The sequence below is a fragment of the Falco rusticolus genome, chromosome 16 (assembly GCF_015220075.1).
Source record: "Falco rusticolus isolate bFalRus1 chromosome 16, bFalRus1.pri, whole genome shotgun sequence".
Taxonomy (NCBI): Eukaryota; Metazoa; Chordata; class Aves; order Falconiformes; family Falconidae; genus Falco; species Falco rusticolus.
Window position 1 is genome coordinate 1,954,207 of NC_051202.1, and position 20,501 is coordinate 1,974,707.

General features: G+C 43.7%; 1 protein-coding gene across 1 annotated transcript; it reads left to right on the forward strand.

Annotated features, from left to right (window-relative positions):
* The first annotated feature begins 2,487 nt into the window (after positions 1-2,487).
* On the forward strand, positions 2,488-20,364 carry BCO2 (beta-carotene oxygenase 2). The gene is given in 16 exon segments (XM_037409954.1): positions 2,488-2,704; positions 4,376-4,468; positions 7,793-7,997; positions 9,066-9,277; positions 10,758-10,873; positions 12,771-12,873; positions 14,034-14,162; positions 14,303-14,463; positions 14,984-15,148; positions 17,042-17,056; positions 17,058-17,087; positions 17,089-17,130; positions 17,132-17,181; positions 18,435-18,618; positions 19,204-19,314; positions 19,680-20,364. Coding segments are annotated over 16 exon segments (1,935 nt in total). The 5' UTR covers positions 2,488-2,499; the 3' UTR covers positions 19,794-20,364.
* The last annotated feature ends 137 nt before the right edge of the window (positions 20,365-20,501 follow it).

Here is a 20,501-nt window from a genome sequence, read left to right on the forward strand (position 1 = left end):
TGCCCATTTGTCTACAATTTTCTACCTTGCTGCTGATGTTTCTGCACTGAATGTCCCTCTCATGTATTTTGGTATTTATTGGGAGAAACAAACCACATTTTTTATTCTCTTCTGATGTGAAACTTAAAAGCTCATTCATTCTGTCTCTGAGGACTGAATGAGCTATGCATGAAATCCACCTGGCACCCATCCTATCACTATCCGCTTTCCAGTTCTACTGAAGGAGGTTTGAACAGAAAATTAATTGGCTTTAAAGCTGCCAAATCTGATCAGCAAAGCTCAGCTGGTAACTACGTTTTCTTTAAGCTTCTCCTCCTGTTGTTTAAGCTGCAGTGCCTTACAAATTAACAAGAACATCTAAGATGACAGATCAGTAACAGAATATAAATGGATTTATTTTTTTTTTGTTAATGCAGAAACATCTTGGACAAAGTTCCAACCCTCTTGAAGTCAAGGGGATTTTTGACAGTAAGTCTTTTGCATTTCTGAGCTTACTGTGAGTACCTCCAAGTCTGGGAAGTGTGTTGAAAAACTAATACTCAGTTCCTCTCATTGCTCTTCCGTTATCTAAAAGCTAAAAATGCAAAACAACAGAGAATGCAGAGACAGCTTAGGTATTCAGCCCAGAATGCTTCCCTGAGAAAAGGCTAATTGTGACTGATTACTTAAAATGAAGCTGCCCTTTAGCACGGGGGTAGGAATGTGGTTCATAATAGAACAAGACCAAATTGAGCCAGGTCATAGATGTGTTTAAGGCTTGTGACATTCTGTCTAGAACTCATCAGAATTCAATTTTGCTAATTGTAGAATTTTTATGTTTTGTCTTTGAATTGTTTTTGAAAACCGGATGATGAAGGTGGCATTGGAAAAGAGCAGAGTGTGCATTTTACATCGTCAAGGTGAACCTCCAGAAAAAAGGAGGGCAAAGAATGACAGATCAGCCTATCTCCCATCCTGTAGTGAGTCTGAAGTAAATTTCTTAACAAATACTTTATAGTCACCTGGGGAACAATAAATAAATAACGAAAAAATAGATTCCTTTATTAAAGTAGCAGACTTAATAAGGAAAAATGACAGATGAGGTATAGATTGATGTAGGATAAATGACACTGTCCTTGATGATATTATATAAAAATGAGAGCAATCAGGAAGTAGGGGCTACATGAATGAGTTAAAAATCGGTGAAAGGAATAGGCATTTTGTCTGAAAGGTCAGGCTGGGTGGCATTCCACAGTGATCTGCTTCAAGCCTCGCTTATTCCATATTGTCCCATATGATTTAGAAAAAGGACATTAGAGAATACAGTTCATTTTTCAAATGGCAGCAAGCTAGGAGGGTCACACATGCTATCAGTAACATACATTGAAAATTCACTATAATCTCCATAAGATGAAGGGCTGACCTGAAATCAAGACAAAATTCAGAAAAGACAAGGGAAAAGCACTGTGCTTAGCAAGCAGAAACATTTGTGTTAGTTACAAACCAGAACAATAGCTAGAGTTGGTATGGTGTTACTGCGTGGTGGGAAAAAAAAAAGCTGAGATGTGTTAGCCATAGGATAGCAGATGAGATTTAAAATCTTCGTTGTTCTCCTTTGTGTTAGTTTGGGTTTAGCTGGAGGATGGGTCTGCTTATTAAAAACAGAGTGGGCAGCATGGGAAACAGGGATAATAAAAGGCAAAGAAACCATGATCTGTGAGGAATCATGTTTCATTTAGAGAAAGCACAAAATGAGGGAAGGCACGATAACAGATGAGTTACAGAAAGGACGGTAGTCAGGTTTTCACTGTGTCTTGCAGGAAGGACAAGAAGAAATCAGCTTAATTTTCAGCAGCAGATTTAGGATGATTCATAATCTGTCCCATCTGAAGGACAGTGGAATGGGCTACCTGGACGACTGTGTATGCTGCCTTGCTCTCTCTCAAAGGATAGGGCAGCTTTTAAGAGCTGCTTGATAACATGAAACAAACATTTGCAAAGTGCTAGCAGCTTCCTCTGGGCAGCCTGAAAGAGAAAGCCCATCTTAGTTTGAAACAGCAGAGCAGGCCTGTCCTGGTCCTTCCCTGTTGGACTTGATGGACCAGTCTGTGGTGGCAGCCAATACTCCTAAAGCCTTGAGATTCCTTGAAGGCAAAATGGTTACTCAGATTCTGAAACAAAACAAGGTATTTTTGACAGGTGAAAAAGACAAGACAAGGGGACAAGAATTTTTAAAAGAATTGGCTCAAAGCCTGGCTACCTCCATACATGGATCTGTCTCCTCTTCCAGTTTCTCCAGCTAGGACTGGCCAGTACTGGTAAAGCATTTTCCCACCCCAGTGGCAGTGTATTGGCATTGAGCAGCATCCCTGGCCCAGCTGCTGAGGGGGGCTGAGGGCTGCTGAGGGGGTGGGGCAGCTCTCCCGCATGCCCTGCAGCTGCCAGGCCCGGGTACCAGCCTGCCCGGCTAGCTCAGCACCCTGCCCTGCTGGGGCTGGCATTCCTGGCTTTTATTCTGAAATGATGATGTCAGGCAGCTCTCCGCAACCAATCCATCGGTGCTGGCTGCACACTATCATCCTCCACCGGTACCTTCGCCTGACTATCTCTGGTCTGATGCTTTCTTCCAAGCGGAATATGTTTTCCAAAATTTTTTTGTCTGCCATCAGCCTCCTGCTTGCTAATTTGCAGCGTTTCCTCTGCTCTCTGATGCAATTCGTTCCAGGTAAAATGCATAAACAGATCCTTCTATCCCATCATCTTGTAAAGGGGTTTTCCGTAGCTGTTAAGCACTGATGCTGGTACAGGTCAGTAGAGCAATTTCATTTTTATTGATTGGAAGCTGGGAACTACACAGTTTAGAGTGTTAGGAGCCAGCAATTCTTGGTTATTTATTGAAAAGATGAACGGGAGAGACAAGTACGCGGCACAGACCGGGATTACCAGCAGTTTCTGATGGTTTAGAGCTGGTAACTGAGTAGGCATTAGATTCTCTCTGCAGGGGAGCCTGCTGTGAGATGTGTTTGTGGGCTGTGAAAGGGAGAGAGTTATTTAGAGCAGTGACATTAATGAACCTTTGATCTGAACATACAGATGGGAAAGTATTCCAAGGGATTTTGTATCGCTACCGAACTCTGCGGTTTGCACCACCATTACACAACTTGAACTGTCTTTTTTTTGTGTGTCTGAGAATGAGATCTGTTACCACAAAATAGGAACCAATACAGATCGTGATTTAATTCACCAGAATCTCTTGCTTTTGAACGGTGGTTGCTGGTGGTAGTGTTTTCCACCCCTTTAGAATCAAAGGATTGCTTCTGGGGTATCGAGAGATCTGAAAGGTGCTCAAACCTGCCTTGTTGTGCCACCAGAACCCATCTGTGGACACCGATTTACTCCAGGAGGTTTCTTTTTCACTGCATGTGTTATTAAGCTGGTGTGAGGCATATAATCAACTACATCTGTGAGATGGGAGACCAAGAATTCAGAGGCAGAGTAATTAATGCAAACTAAATGATCAAATACCGAGTCTAGCATTGGGAATGTTACATAAAGCAATCCATGGTATTAGCATTTCAGGGTGTGATAAAGTACTTTCCTGCTGGGGAAAAAAACCCTTTATGCATAAATTTATGAAGTTCTTTTGATCTGCTAGCAGATTGCAACAACTGTATAATCTTGTTTAAAATGGGGCTCTCTGCTAAATCTAAATTCTCTTGAACTCTACCTCTTTCCTTATGCTTTGAAGCAGAACTGCATAGGAACATAAAGAGCTGTGCTTCTTGTCTTGATTACCCAAGTGACGTGAAAAACCTGCAGATTTCCTTGCCTTGTTTTCTGTATCTTTTTGAAAAGAATGGATTTTCCCAGACTTTTACTAAGGTCTTCTTGAAAAAGCTTGCTTATATCAAATTGTCTCAACGTAGCTAAAAGGTGAGAATGTTGAATCATGAAAACGAAACCCCTCTATTATTTGTTCAAATATTTGAGTGAAACAGTGATAATAAAAAAATATGAATAAGATTTATTCCGTCTAATATGTTTCCCGTGACACCAGAAAAATCTTCCTAGCTTACCAGTTGTTCATACTGCCTTTCTAGGATAAGCGTTCCAGAGACTTAATTGTGTAAATAGGTATTTAACAAAGAAATTACAATTTCTTCATGTCAGGAAAAAAAAACAAAACAAAACAAAACCAAAAACCAAACCCAAAGCACAGAATCTCTTTCTGCAGTTGTCTTTGGGAAATCAACAGGTATTTCATGTGCAAGCGTATGCACAGTTCACATTTGCGTTTCTCCCTTACCTCCCTTTGACAAGCCTTTCTCCACTCCTCCACCTCTTTTCCCCTGTTTTTTGTCACTTTTATGTTCTTTTTTGCTTCTTTGCCTGTTAGCAAGGAAGTGGGTGGCTGAGCCCCTGACAATGGGAAATCAACAAGCTAGCTGGAACAAGGAGTCAAGTACGGGGAGTTCCCAGCAAACACAAGGCAAGTGCAACGATTTCAGTTCAGAAATCAGTGTGGGACACTTAGGTGAGCTGCAGGGTTCAGCCCTGGTGAAGGCTAGAGTGTGCTTGGCAGAAATCAGTAGCTACAGCAACTTCAGTTCAGGGTGGGGTGATGGGCAAGCCAGTTTGCTTGCCCTGTGGTTCCAGTCTGTGATTTACAGGGACCATAATGTGGCCCATATGTTGTGCCACAGGATTTCCAAACCAGCTGTATGCTTATTCTGAATTTGCATGAATTCTCAGGGAAAACAGAGTTCTTGCTTCCCTCTCCTTGCTTGAAGAACCGCGAGCATTCTGTTTACTAAAGTCTGCCCTTAAGCCTGGTCCTGAATGTCCTTTGGAATCAAGCACTTAGGTGCCTTGGATTTGAATATGCAGGTTAAAATCAAAGTGGATTTGCTCTGTCCAGCATGATTTCAATTTCACGGCTAGCAAATGGCTTCTTTGTTTCCTCCATGCACTGTTAAGATTTTCTGTCCTGCCCATTGATGTTTTAAGTACAATTTAATGTCTGGTTCGTTGCTGCCCTACCCAAAGTAGATGGGGTAGCCTCTTCTGTACAGAAAAGTTTTCAAGATTACTTTTTAAGTTTATCTTGCTAAATTCCCATATGTAATTACACTGTTCTCCAGGAAGTCTCAGTGTAGTGCTATCCGTGGTCATGCCTTTGTTTCTGCTTGGACGCAAAAATGTCTCCTTAGGGACTTGTTGCTCTTGTTTTTTCTGCACATTTTACATCTTTACAAGTGGTAGCTTGCCTACCAAAGCTGCATTTTTGCAATTACTGATGGCAGTCACTAAACCTGCCAGGTATTGGTTGATATGAAAAGCTTCTACCTCCTTATGTCTAAGGAAATAGTCAAAAGCACTAGTGTTGGGAACAGATTGAGTGCTTCATATGGGATTTAATCAGAACTAATCGAATTTTAAGAGGGAGACGATGTTGGTGGTTTGAGATTAATTGCTTTAGCCCTGCAGCCTGAATTCTTTATCTAGCTGACTTACCATATTAGAGATCTAAAGAAGGATTTGAGGATCGGCAAGCCAGAGAACTACATTGAAGGGATCTTGCAATTTACCTTCCTGCACACCTGACACCCATTCTGTCCGTGGCTATTCTAGAGAAGCAAGCTTAGGAAAATGCTGTCTGCCAGCTCAGTTCTTTTGCAGATATTCTGTCTGAAATAGCAAATTTCCTCTGTAGATGTGAACACATGGTTTCAGAGGCTCACAGGTAAATTGTGCAGCAGCTTCACTTAATCACTTGGATTAAAGAAGTAGGCTGGAAGCAGCAGTGGTGAAAGTGACTGGTATAACCAGAACAAATTGCTACATCAAAAAATCAGCATGAAGTTCAGTATCAGTCTGGACTCTGGTGCGTGGTTTTGTTTGTACTAGATGTAGTTCAGGAATAGATTTCTGTATGCCACACTGTCCTTTTTTATCAGTGTTTCACTTGCACCTAAGTCTTCATCAGTTCTTGTTTAGTTCAGGGCTCAATGATCCTCCAGTGAGGATGGAGCTGTGTAGGAAAGCAGCTCTGCTGACCTGTGGACGTGAAGCCTGTGATAGGTGAGGAGGTTACACCACTGGGAGGGAAGGCAACAGCCTGTGTACTTTCTAGGTAAATCCACCTCTGCAGCTAAATGGATTGCTAAAACAATCCTTGTGTTGATGAGGCTTTGCAAGCCAGGCTACTGGAGCCAATAACCGTGTGCTGTTAGCACACAGCATTCCAATCAGTTCATGCTTGCTTGATGCTTTTGTCTGTAACTATGCCTAAGAAGGGGGATATTGCAGTCAAACAAGAGCCTCCATCCGAAATTATCCTTTTCTGCTATTGCTTATTTACTTACCAAGTAAATCTGTTTAATCTGTTTTGTCCTGCCCTGTGAATATATTTCAGCTCAGTTTCATTTGTGTTCTTCTTGAATTCCATCATTTGGTGTGAGGGACTATGGTTCTTTTTTCTTTTCTTTTTTTTTTTTTAAATTTTCCTTTTTCTCTCTCTTTTTTTTTGTTTGTTTGTTTTGGTTTTGGTTTGTTTTGTTTGTGCAAGGGGAAAAGCCAGCAATCGCCTTTTGGGCTTCTGTAATCAGATAGTACAGGTGAGTCTGAGAACTGACCTGTACACCTTTCATTAGCCTTTGAGCTCCTGGTTTACTGCATTTCAAGAAATGCCAGCTTAGCAGAGTGCTCCACGTGCAGCACAGAGAAAAAAACCGATTACCTGTGTTTGACAACCTATATTCCAAGGCTGTGGGTTCTTTAACATTGTGTAACAAACTATGGCTTCCCTGGATTTAGAGTAGTCCGCTGGGACTCCTCTGAGTTGTTTTGTGGAATGTTCTTAGTGAGCTGCTTTTTTTTTTTCTTTCTTTTTCTAGAAAAGCCTTTTTACTGTGGGCAGAAAAACTGTTGTGAGTTTTGTTGGATTTTTTTTTTAATTCAGCACAGGATGTTGTACAGTTTTGTTAAAAACAGCACATTGTTTCAAAGGGAGGACTTTTGAAAGTCCTGGGGAAATGTCCCAGAACGTACAGTCTCTTCTTTCTACTAAGTCACCCATGATTGTGATACCAAAGTGGAGTGAGAAGGTATTTTATAATGCAGTTTTTCTGTCTGAGTGAGAAGGTATTTTATAATGCAGTTTTTCTGTCTGAGGTGTGTCCACCTCTGCTCTGCCTTGCTTTTGGCAACACTGTCATACAAAGGCAACAGGCACTGCTTTACCAGGTGCCTAATTACATCTTTCTGCTTGTGGCTTCGGTGTGCAGCAGTAAGACTAACGAGCCCCCTTCTGTCTTTTCCTTCAGCAGGCTGCTTGTCAGAAATCACTGGGAGATTATTTTGGGTTCCTGCTCAACATTACTCTGTGTATCATCCCAAGTTGAACAGATTTCTTTTTGCAACCTCACAGGTTCTTGTAATAAATATCCATGTTACTTACTCTCAGTTACTTATGGAAATAAATTCCAAATCTAAGCTTCTTTAGTTAAAAGAAAATTTATCTTCTTTCCTATCATCACGTATTTTACCTCCTTTACCATTATTACCTCCTTTAGACTGCAGAACAGGTGTCAAATGGATTAACTACAGTAGAGTTAAATCCACTGGATTTTCAGCTCCCAGTGGATGTGTGGGGTATTATAAGAATACAGCTTTAGTCTGAATATCCACTACATGGCTGCTTGCAGAATGATCAGTGCTGTTCTCCTAGACATCCAAATTCAAGCTCTACTCTCTGTTTATTCAAGTGAGAACCTTAGATACCTGCTTTTTGTTCTCACGGCTTTCTCTGCAGGTTTAAGGAATTCCCTGCCCAATCCATCAAAAGAGCAAATCACCTTCCGCAGCCCCAGGGGTTTGCAATGCATCTCACCCTTAATGCAGACGGTAGAGGAGACCCCTCAGCCCATCCCAGCAAAGATCAAAGGACATATTCCCAAATGGATTAATGGAAATCTTCTGAGGAATGGACCTGGGAAGTTCGAGTTTGGCGAGGAGAAGTAAGTCCAGGTTTGGTGAGTTTGTCAAATTATTCTGGCCCGAGCTCTACCTAAACCTAAAGGGAACCCCCCGAAATGTCTCACCGCTGGTTGGAGCCCCTGGTAGTTTCTTTTTAAGTAAGGCAAGGAAGAAATGCTTATGTTGTCATTCTTTCAAGAACAGTTGCTTGCTCATCTGGAAACTCCCGGTGGGCTTTCTGAAAATAGGACCATGGTTAACTTATTAAGGTTGGAGAAGCTGAGTCACAGAGAGGCTGTGACCTACTCAGAATGTATAATGAGGGAACAGAGCTGGGGATTAAAACATTGACATGCCTAGTCCTTTGTCATTAACAAAAGTCCATCCCACGAGCGCTGAAATCCGGGGCAGGATTTGCACTGTTGATTGCACTAAATTGTGTGAGTTGCTTTAGAAGCAAATCCATCTCATTTTAAAAATAATGTTTTAAGAAGGCAACTACTGCCTTTGGCTTGGAATCTGCCATTCTAGCTGATTGACAAACCTAGCTTGTCCTCCAAAAAGCTGATGACAGCAACTGGCCAAAGATGATCATCTTACCGTATTTCCAGAGACAGACTGTAAGGTTTTCTTGAAGATTCAAAGAGTTCACATTTCGGAGAGAACAGCATCCTGCGAACAGCTGAGAGCTAAAGGCTCCTTCTTGCGCAGTTGGACTTTCAGTAATAAGTTCAATTCTGGTTGTACAGTAAAGCACGGTTTCTATTCCCTATGCAGAAGTCTGCAGAGTGACTTGTTTACCAGTATAGGTTATTTCCCCCAAAAGCTTATACATAGCATTTTCAGAAGTCCCTGAGGTCCACTTTCAAAAGTGATATAGGGAGCCCAAATCTCACTGGAAGTTGGCATCTACCTTCAGGTCCCCCCAGCTGCAAATATACTCGATTTGTTTCACTCCATTCAAGTGTTTTTCCATACTCACCAAGTGTTCCTGGGATCTGGGCATTAGCTTTTTACAAACAGTAATAAACGTAAAGGCAAGAGGGAACAGTATAGCAGAGAATCATATAGTGCCCAACTCTTGTTCTCTTATTTATGTCTTCCTGAAGATTTAACCATTGGTTTGATGGCATGGCCCTGTTGCATCAATTCCAGTTGGAGAATGGCACAGTGACATACCGGAGCAAGTTTCTGCAGAGCAGTTCCTACCTGACCAACAGCCAGCACAACCGCATTGTGGCCTCAGAATTTGGGACGCTAGCAATGCCAGACCCATGCAAGAGTGTCTTTGAGCGCTTCATGTCACGCTTTGAGATGCCACGTAAGAGGGTTTCTAAGAAATAAGAAATATTCTGAGATTGTCTTGGGGAACTTCTGGTTAGGTTTAAAGGGAGATGTGAGGAAGTCTGGTAGGCCTAATCTGAGCTCATGTTTTCCTTTAGATGATCCCTTAGAACAACATCAACAGGAAAAATGCAAGTTGGTGTCAGGCTTAGCTGGGAGAGGCACATTCGGTTTAATGTTTTAGTGCAGCTTCAGTTCACTTGACCCCGAGTTTGTTGCAAATCCGCAACAGAAATCTTTCTCCGAAGAACACCCTGTACAGCCCTGATAATGAGCATTACAATCTGCCATTCTACGTGAGACACAGCTTTGCCCTTAGAACACCTTGCCTTGCTAAGCTTGTAGAGTAAATGGGCTAATCCTTCCCTTCCTGTACTGAGGTGCAAGGAGATGATATGAGTAGGGTGAGAGGTGGTATTGCACAGGAATAGAAGTACCATTACCTTTAGCATTCTGTGTATGTCAGGAAAGGAATAGGCTTAAATGCAAGCAAAGTGCTTTCCACTAAAACCAGAACAGGCCTGAAGTTTGCAACTTGTTGCTTACATGTGTGACCATCTGCTTCTTATCTTCCCTGTGGAGATGGATCCTGTCCTGCCATGTCATCTGTTCTCTCCAAAGATGCCCATACCTCCACTCATTTGTCTGCCTAGCTCCCCAGCGTCCCACCCCGTCCCAGCTCTCTCGATAAATTTCAGAACTATCTGCGTCCCCCATCTTTTCCAACCTCCAGCAGGGTGTTCCAGCACACCCTTGCCTATGTGACTCTTTACACACATTAAGCTTTTCCTCTCCATAAGGCAGTCTGTCCTCCGGGCTTTTCCTGTACCGACTTCAGGCTTTGTGTTCACCACACGCAGTGTTCAGTTGGGGGAATTGTTTTTTCCTCAGCTCTTCTCAGCCAACTGGCTAGTGGGTCCCAGATCCCCTAGGAGTAGCAAGAACAGCTCTGGCTGTTATGTGCGTGTAGTTCTCAAAAGGCATCTCCCTCACTCAGTTTTAAAGAGAATAGGGAAGAAGAAGCATTCCGTGTCCAAGCCGTGTCACAAAAATGGTGTCCCTGCCCTCCTCGCAGCCCAAGTTGTAGCTTCAAGTCTTGCCTCTCATTTCCAATGCTGTAAATCAAACATGGCACTCTTCATATGGCTGTCAGAGGAGAGGACTTTGGCTAGGGAGGAGAGGGAGAGGGACATGAGGAACTAAGAGGGCAGAAACAAAGGGCAGATGGAAGAAGTGTGACGGACTGCAGTGATTTCCATGAGAACCAGTTCTTGTCCTTTTATCCTGATCTCACCTGTGCAGCCAGAGTGCCTTTGTAGATTAGTGAGATATTTCTAATCACTCACAGATGGATTAGTGTCATTGCAAATGGATTTATTTGTTTAAACATGTCTAACTTGCTATAATGTAACTCAAGCTTAAACAGAGCTGTGTACAACTCCAGCATTTCGTTTCAGAACCAAGTGACAATGCCAGTGTGAACTACGTTGTGTATAAAGGAGACTATTATGTCAGCAATGAGACCATCTTCATGTACAAAGTGGACCCAGAGACACTTGAAACAAAGGAAAAGGTGTGGGTAGGTGGGATAAAGGGGTTTGCTTATGGTCCAGGAGAACCCCTTCTTGCTGTTTCTAGGAGCAGCAAAAGAAATGATCGGTGCAGCTCTGGGCCATAGCCACAAGCATCCCTTCGTGGTGTGCTTGAGTCCCTGAAAAAACTACCTAGCGATAAGGCAGCTCTTATGAGTGAAGTTTCAGTCACTGCCCACTGTAGCAAGCAAGGGGCGAAACATGCCGAGTGGTTTCCGTTTGGGTACAGATGGCATTCCTCCAGTGCGCTCACTGCGTGCCTGGACTTGTCTGTACCTACCAGTGTGTGAAAAATAAAAGTGCATACAGGAAGAAGTTAACATCGCTGATCTCAGATCCGTATTATTGCCCTGTCTCTTCATTCTCCCTATCTGTTCCCTTTTTACACCTGCAGCTTTAAAAACACCAAAACAGCCCATCAAAGTCTTGACTACACCCACTGTTGCGAATGGGTGGTGAAGTCAATGTAAAGTCAAGTCAAAGTTCAGCTGCCGCTTTATTTTCTCCCACGCTAGCAAATGAAGAGAAAGTCAGAGCAGGAACCTTCCCCTGTGTCCTGTGCATCCCCTCACAGGAGCGTGGCTGCATTTCAGGGAAGAGTGTGACTTGTGCAATGACACCATAAGCTGTCCCCCTGCCCGCACCCTGAGATGAGGTTTGGTTCTTTGCTGCGCTGGGCAATGGTGAGAAGGCCTGAGGAAGGATTCTGCCATTCCTAAATCAGTATTTACTACTGTGCCTGTATGTTCCCATGGTCTATTTAATACCAAAAAAATACCGGGCTCAGCACACCCTCAGATCTCAAGGGAGGCATTCCAGGAGTCCATCCCTCCCAACAGGTTCAGTTGTGAGTCATGAAGAAACTCTGTCAAGTATAGCATGCTATTTATTGAAATGGAGAGTTTGACAATTTGCTATTTTGTCTGTTTTGTAAACCATAATGCAGTGACGAAAAGATGCATGGGTATTTTTAGTTTGAATGTCAGCTCTGTTGAGCCATCTGGTCATTCAAAAAATTCCCCTTAAGCTGCTTTTTCGATGCAGGCTGGTATTTTTGGCTAAATGAAGAAATTGAAGGATGATGTCACATTTAAACTTTCTGATATGAGGTGCCTTACAAGGACATGGTTTTCTAAGCTTCCAGTGGCGTGGCACTTTTTTCTACTGGGCCTTTCCAAACAAAGGGTCTCAGGCTGGATACTTGAAAGCCATATTTTTAAACTTTTGGAAAAGCAGCCTATCTTCCATGCGTTAACGTTTCAATGCATGCATTAATCTTCCTCCAACTTATTCCTTCAAACCTTCTTCCCAACACATCTCCTCCGCTGTCTGAGCCCAAACACACCCTACCCCAGGAACTAAGGATAAATAAGAGCACTCACAGTTGTACCTCTGTGAGTACACTGCTCCTGCTAGCTGGAGACAGTGAAGCTGAGCTGTTTCCTCTGTGCGGAGAGTAAACGCTGTCAGTTAGCTAAGGGTGCTTTCAAAAGGCTTGGTGATTTTGGGGGGCAGTGACTGTCTCTTCACGCATGTCTGTCTGTAGTTATTACAGGGGGTCCTGGCTAAAATGCTTATACAGGCAACGCTCCCACTGTGTCGGCGCTCCCTGCCATTAGCAACGTTCATGTCTCCCGGAGAAATGGCTGGTGCTGCTAGTCCCATTTTAATGGTAGGACTAACACAGAGAGAAACATTGATCGTTTCCCAGGATTTCAGGAAGATTGCAGGCAAAACGAAGGTTTAAGTCCAGATCCCAACATTAGGGCCATAATCATCAACTAGTCTTCCTCAGACTTCCATGCAACCGACATTCAGAAAGACTCTGCCTTGCTGCAGGAGACTTCTGCACTGACTGGGAATCTTTGGCATTTGCAGGTGGACTGGAGCAAATTCGTTGCAGTGAACGGGGCCACTGCTCATCCTCATTATGAGCCTGATGGGACAACATACAACATGGGCAATTCCTACGGGAAACATGGTAGGACTGGGCTGTGGGCTGGGTGTGTGGGCTGCTTCTGGCTGCTGCTTCAAGGAGCAGTTGTTGAAGAAACTTCAGTGTCTGAAGAGACGCTGAAATTGCTGTTTCTCTTTGTGGCAAATGAAGGTGAAGCAGATTAGTTGTTATTTCAGGGTATCAGTCTGTCCCGTAAAAACAGCTTCTCTCAGCAGTTAGTTTCAGATGCTTCTGACTTTGGCCTGTGAATATTCCACAGATTTCCCTCTTCCTTTCCCAAGCATTGACGGAAAACAGGAGAATGATTTGTAAAGTCCCATCCAGCAGCCTTATCCAAAGAATTCTGACAATTAGCAACACGTTTTCCACTTAGAATAATTGGCTTTTGATAAGGGCCATAAGGGGTTTATACAGGAGAGACGGTGGCATTTACCGCAGTGACCTGGCTATCTTACAGCAAAGCTGAATGTTGTGGGATATTTTTCTTCTTCCCAAAACTATGAGCATTATGTCTGTTTGGGATCTAGTCACATCAATGTGGCTGCTCAGCGTCAGTTAGATGGAAGCCTTCTTTTTCAGGGGGCCTGTGGAAACAGCCGCTGCCCTTTATTGTGATACCTCAGGCTGGTTCCAGTTCACTGAACTGTTGCCCAGTTTTGTTCATTTTTCATTCTTGCCATTTTCATTTCCTTTTGGCTTTAGCAATATCTAGCTTTGCAGCACAGCTGTTTTCAGCTGGAGAGACTAAACTACAGATTATTATTCAAATGTGCCATTCTTTCCTGCCCATATGGTCAGATTTATTAGATGAGCATCAGTCATCGCCAAGGGCCAAAGTTTTCTTTTCCTTTGATACACAAGCTATGAAGTTGGTTTTCTTCCTGATCCTGCTATTATAAAATACTCTGAGTTAACGTAAGGAATACACTGCAGACAGTAAAATTAGATGGCAGTCTACCAGACTGAGAAGATCCATTCCTTTCAAGCTTCTTTTTTTTGCTCGCTAATCCTCCGTAGATTGTTTTATTGACTTGATACCTGGCTTTTTGTTTTCTGCTCAGTGTAGCTATGACCGTGGTTCCTAGTATTCTAGGGAAACAGAAAGGAACAGAGCCTGACTTTGGTTTGATGAATGTGATCAGTCTCACGTCTCAGTGGTGTTGAACACCCTTTCTCCTTTCCAGGGTCTAGCTATAATATCATTCAGGTCCCTCCACAAAAGTCAAACTCCAGTGACACATTAGAGGGAGCAAAAGTGCTGTGCTCCATTGCTCCGATGGATAAGATGAAGCCCTCCTACTATCACAGCTTTGGTAAGAATGCTTTCTATCTCAGACTCTGGATTTAGCCTACTGTGAGCCAGAAAGGGCTGCTGACTGCCCTCTGACCCCAGGAATTTTTATCATCTCATTTGCCTAATACTCAGATGATACCTCCTTCCTTCTCTTTTCAGGGATGAGTGAAAACTACATCATTTTCATTGAGCAACCCATCAAGCTGAATCTGTTGCAGATTATCACTTCCAAACTCTGTGGGAAATCCATTTTTGAAGGGATAAGCTGGGAGCCTCAGTACAATACTTGCTTCCACGTGGTGAATAAGCACACGGGGGAGGTAGGTGGATCTTTGGCCTTTCCAGCAGCTGTGCAGAATTTTAGATGCTAAGAGAAGAGTGCTGGGGAGCAGCCACTGACAGCTGTATGAATCAGCCCAGAAGCTGCTGCAGTATAGGCTTTATAAGCATGGGTGTCTGTTGGTTGGAAATGGGATTGCTTCATGCACTTCCCTCTCTATTGATTTTTTTTTTTTTTCACACCCCTAAAAGAACAGGCAGAAATAAGCAGTTTGGGGTTCCTGGAACTGCAGCACAGGGCCTGAAATGCAGTTCCCCAGTTTTGGGCGGTCATAACCTGGGAATGATGCTGTAGGGATGGAGTCGTGACAGCAAGGGGCCTGTCCTGGGCTGTTCTTCATCTGGTTTTGCCTACTTAACTGGCTCAAAGCAGCCATTCTGTAGTAAACACAGGACACAAGACAAATACCAAGGGATGAGTGGGGAATGAAATAGGGGAGAGAAGAGGAAAACCCGTTGAGATGTGGCTGGGATCTTTAGCCTCTCTCACGGTCACTGCAGGTGCTGCCGGGGCAGTGGTACAGTAAGCCTTTGCTACTTCATCAAATCAATGCCTTTGAAGATTGTGGCTGCGTGGTCCTGGATCTGTGCTGCCAGGATGATGGAACAACTCTGACTGCTTACAAACTTCAGAACCTGCGGAGGAGTGGGGAAGGCCTGGATCAGGTAAGATCTCTGCCTTTTGCCTTGCGTAGGATCTGGTGGGGCCCCATGCTGGCTGAGTTACTTTTCTGAAGCAAGGCTCAGGTTGGTAGAATGGACAACACGATGGGGGACCACAAGGTGTAGGATGTGAACTGGGGAAAGGAACTGTGACTATAAGGAAAAACTAGAATTATGATCTGTTGATATGTTAGTATTTTTCTTTCCTTTTAAATCTCTGAGCAGATAATCTCCATGGAGCATTTCCTTGAAAATTTAAAAACTGGTGTGTGACACAGATCTCCATCAGCATGGCAGAATGTACTTCTGTTTTAAAATCTTGGGTTTAATCATATTAATTTTCCATATCCCTGTGTCATAAAATTTCCCCCCTCCGGAAAGTAAGCAAAGTATTTTTTTGCATTACTTTTAAAGGGCAAAAGAAAAATAAACTCTGTTGTTTAAAGGCATTACTTTAGAAAATCAGCCTTATGTAAATCACAGAAACACAAACATCACAGAAACCCCTACATTGTTCCTCACATTCACCTCAACAACAGCATATACTCATAAATCAGTTACTTATTGTTTCCAACTCTTTGTCAAAGCACCATTTAAAGCCATGTAAGAGGCATTATTTTGCATAGGTCATATGTTGGAAAAGGGGGGTGCTTTCAGTTTCTTCTATTGCAGATGGTTTATTGGAAACCCACAATATTGTGGGTGAAGGCAGGCATTTCTACAACATGTTCAGACGATCTGAACTTCCTCTGGCTATGTTCTGAGCTGTCTAGAAGCAAATCAGTTCTGACTGAAAAGTGTATAGTCCTGTCCTGTAGGGTCATTTTGTCTGCTTTCCTTTTTTTTTTTTTTTGGCAACGATGTGGTGAACGTTAATTCGAGTACAGCATAGCATTATTACGACCATTTGCTTTGCAAACTGATTCCCGCTTTTGTTCAGCCTTCTCTGAGCACAAAAGAGCTATAATGTGATCTGTCTGAAGTATCCATATGTCAACATTAGGCACGTATTTCCAACACCCACATTCTTTAACTGACAAGTAGCACAGCCATTAACTGTATACACACACACAAGTGCAAGTCATTTCAGAACAGAATCTTAAGTTTATGCTGCACTGAAGATTAAGGAGCATGCCTGAGCATGATTGATGTGTTTCCCGAATGATGCTTAATGCTTTTGCTTGCTGACTAAACCAGATTTTGTCTGGCAGAGTTCTCCAACCAGTGTACTGGTGGCTACATAAACATAAAAACATTTTGAAAATAGGGTTTCAAGATGAACACGTATGATTAAGTGGTTTCATGTTGAACTGGTGAGTTACAGATTGAAGTAACTGAAAAATACCAAACAGGGTCCTTGCCACCTGTTTTTGTTTCGAAGGCTTAATATTTGGAAGTATTACGGGTTCTAAACTTGGCTCGAGCAGAACTTTAGTGGCAATGGTGGAATTACTCCTCTCATGCAACCTGCTGAATGTCTGCCACACTGGGAGCTGCTAGTTTGCTCTCCCCTTTGCTCCTCAAGTAAATCCACCAGTACCCTAGACTTCCCAAACATGAAGTCCATGTGTAGCTGAGAACAGGAAAGGAAAATCATGCAGGCTAACTTCAGGCATTGAATTGAGGCACAGTAGTCTCCTTCTACTCGCCTTATCATCCAGGGGAGAAGGATGCTCCTCCAGAGACTGATTTAATTGATTGTAGTTTCGTTTTCTACTGTAAAGTCCTAGAACAAGCAGAGCCCTTACCAGAACTTGGTAAAACACTTAATAGAAAGAAGCAAAAGATTTCAGAGGAGGGAGGAATGTTTAAACTTCAGAATTGTTCCCAAAAAGGGCATTTACCTGAAATGCCACTCTCCTCCCTCCCTCACCGTAACTTTCTGTCTGTGTACAGGTTTATGACTCAGTATCCACGATCTTTCCCTAGTCGCTTTGTTCTCACCGCTGAACGTGAATTCAGACACACCTGTGGGGATGAATCTGAAACCCATTGCCTTATACTTGGCAAGGGCTGTGAAAAGATGCTGATGGCAAGGTATTTATTAAAAACTTACATAACTGCATTTATGGCTGTGGTGAGATTGCTGCAACAGTTGTCGTCCTGTGCTATTACCTTCTTAGATCTTGTCCACCAAGCAAGCAAACAGGTCTGGGTCATTTCTGACATGGGACTTAGTGTTTTAATACAAGGACTACCACATTGCCTTAAATGAGAGAGCAAAGACAGGTTGTGATTTACCAAAAATGGCCAAGTGGATCATAAGCCTTTACGATAATTGGCCAAACTTCAGCTTCTCCATTGACAAAATGATTTCACCTGGTACCAGATCTGCTCTTTGCTTCCAGCTCTGAACAGCCCTACAGAGTGGCATTCAGTAGTACAGAACATGTGTTGTCCACTAGGAGTGAGACATCTCTGTTGACTTTGTATATGAAATTTCTCAGTGCTGGACCTGATATTTTCTGAGCTAGTGTCGTGGTTTAACCCCACCAGCAACTAGCCCCACACAGCTGTTTGCATCACTCCCCACTCCCCGGTGGGGATGGAGGTGAGAGTCAGAAAGAGCAAAAGTGAGAAAAACTCATGGTTGAGATAAAGACAGTTTAATAGGTAAGCAGAAGTCGCACACACAAGGGATTCATTCACTGCTTCCCGTCAGCAGGCAGGTGCTCAGCCATCTCCCGAAGGCAGGCTCCATCCATGTCATGGTACTTGGAGACAAATGCCATCACTCCAAACGTAGCACACTTCCTTCTTCTTCCCCCAGCTTTATATGCTGAGCATGACGTCATATGGTATGGAATATCCCTTGGGTCACTTGGATCAGCTGCCCGGACTGGTTCCCTTCATTGGCTTCTGCACCCCCACCTACTCGCTGGTGGGGTGATGTGAGAAGCAGAAAAAAGCCTTGACTCTGTGTAAGCGCTGCTCAGCAGTAAATAAAACATCCCTGAATTATCAGCACTGTTTCCAGCACAAATCCAAAATTTAGCCCTATAGTAGCTACTATGAAGAAAATTAACTCCACTCCACCCAAACCCAGCACCATTAGCAGTACAGAAATACATAGACTGGCTCCTGTTTTTCCCATTAGACTGCTGCTTGAAGTTTCCAAGGTCTGAGTCAGTTCTTTGGGTGAAACAGAGGGAGGCGGAATTGGTGCATGTAAATGTCAGGGTCATCTTTAAACACTTCTCCACAAAAGGTTGTGCAGTGGGTGGGTGGGACTAGTTGGGTCTTCTGCCCAGTGGGAGCTCAGCTGACACTCACGTATGCTACATCTTCTGGTCTGGTGTACACATGAAAATCTCTACCCTGAAGGCTTTGAAAAGGTTGGGGGCTTGGAGTTCCCCCAGATCAACTACTCTCAGTACAATGGTAGGAGGTACCGTTACTTCTATGGATGTGGTTTTGGGCATTTGGTTGGAGATTCCTTGATCAAGGTTGATGTGGAGACCAAGAATTTCAAGGTGAGAGTGAAGTGAGATTATCTTTTCCAGCAAATGGGAATCATTCCACTGAATTGGCCTTGAAGAGATGTCATTTACTAGGCACCCGCACTCTTTAGGGGTCTTGTTCAAACGGGTCTGAGATGAGGTTCCTAATTTCACCTCTAGCACCTTACGAAACGGCACACTTACCAAACAGGAGAGGATACCATTCACCTTCTTAGATAGAGGACAGAACAGAAAGGGTTGGATAAAGTATGCACATGTCTTCCAGACCAAAGAAGAGTCACCTTTTACCAGACAGTACAGAAATTTACCCGGTAGCACAGGCAGTTGGAATAAACTGCCAAGGTATTTATGACTTGGACAAGAAACAAGGTTAGGATTTTCCAACTGCAAGCACAAACTGGGATTTTTCCTTTGTCTCCCTTAAGCAGGGAATAATGATCTCCGAAGCGTTAAACATTTGTTAATCAGAGACTTCCCTGGAGGGGCACAGAGTATGCCTGGGTATCTGTGGGGAGCACTCCAACTTGCAACTCTGCTAACTGTAGTAGACAAGCGTTAATGAAATAAAACACATCCATATGTTACTGTGCTTGCTAGATTTGGCAGGAGGACGGATCCTTCCCATCAGAGCCTGTGTTTGTGCCAGTGCCTAACGCCACGGCAGAAGACAGTGGAGTCATCTTGTCTGTTGTGGTCTCCCCCACCGAGGTAACTTACTACGAGTTCATCGAGATCACGTAGTATTAGGTATACTTTCTAAAGCACAAAACTGAGTTTGAGACTGTCTGGCAGATAGTTCTAGCACTGTGCTTCCCAAGGTCTGTGCCTCTGCAACTGCCAGGCACAGCCAGGCAAACTTCAAGCGGGAGTGTACCTTGGAACGTCAATGCTTCTTGTGTGGCATCTGTGGCTGTCAGAGCTCCTGGCCAACTGTCTTACAGGTGTAGTCCGTATGCTCTGGTTGTACGGCCTGGTTGTACCTTTGGGCTCCCTTGTGTGTGACAGATGGAGTGGGTTGGACAGCAGAATGATTCAGCCTGGGCATTCATTCTGGCCGCCTTTTCACCCTGCAGAACCAAAGTGCTTCCTGCTTTGTCTTGGATGCAGAGACCTTCAGAGAACTGGGGCGAGCAGAAGTCGCTGTGCAAATGCCTTACGGATTCCACGGGATCTTTACTTCCCACTGACTGAAGACTTTGTCACCTCCTGTAATCGGGGCCAGATCAGGCTCAGAAAGAAACCTCTGCTTTCTTTTACCTGCCCCTTTGCTTATGCCCTGGATGAAGCAACTGCTCTTTCTCTATCATAACCTCTGAGTTACCGCTGTATTCCTAGTAACATACAGCAAGGGGTCTGAGGAAGGCAGAAGCCCCTTCGCTCAAACAGCCCACTGCTTTATCTTAAATTTCTGACTACCTTGATAGACCAGTTAGCAGCAGTTGGCAAAGGCTGCCATGTGTAAAGCTTGCAAGGGAGCAAAGGTGACCGCTAACCATCCCTTGGTAGCAGTGTGCTCTGAAGGGAAGAGAGTATCAGTGCTTAGGGCAGTGAATTTGGCTGCAATGTGTAAAGCAGAAGAGAGGAGTAGAACCAGCTGGTAACAGGGAGGCTCGACGCAGGGTAATTCCCCCCCACTGCATAAAGATTGCCTTCAGTGGACTGCAGCAGGTTGATGCAAACACTCACGGAAGCTGTACTTGTAGTGCTTTTCTCTGTACACTAACGGTGCCCTCAAATAAAACTTTCTGAAGAAAGAAACCTTTCTCTCCCTGCCCTCACCAGACGCACGGCCAACTTTGTGCTGTGCCACGAGAGGCAAACAGCCGCAAGCCTGACACCTTATTGTGTTACGTGGTCTTGTAGGCATGCACACCACCTGTGCACCGTGCGCCTGC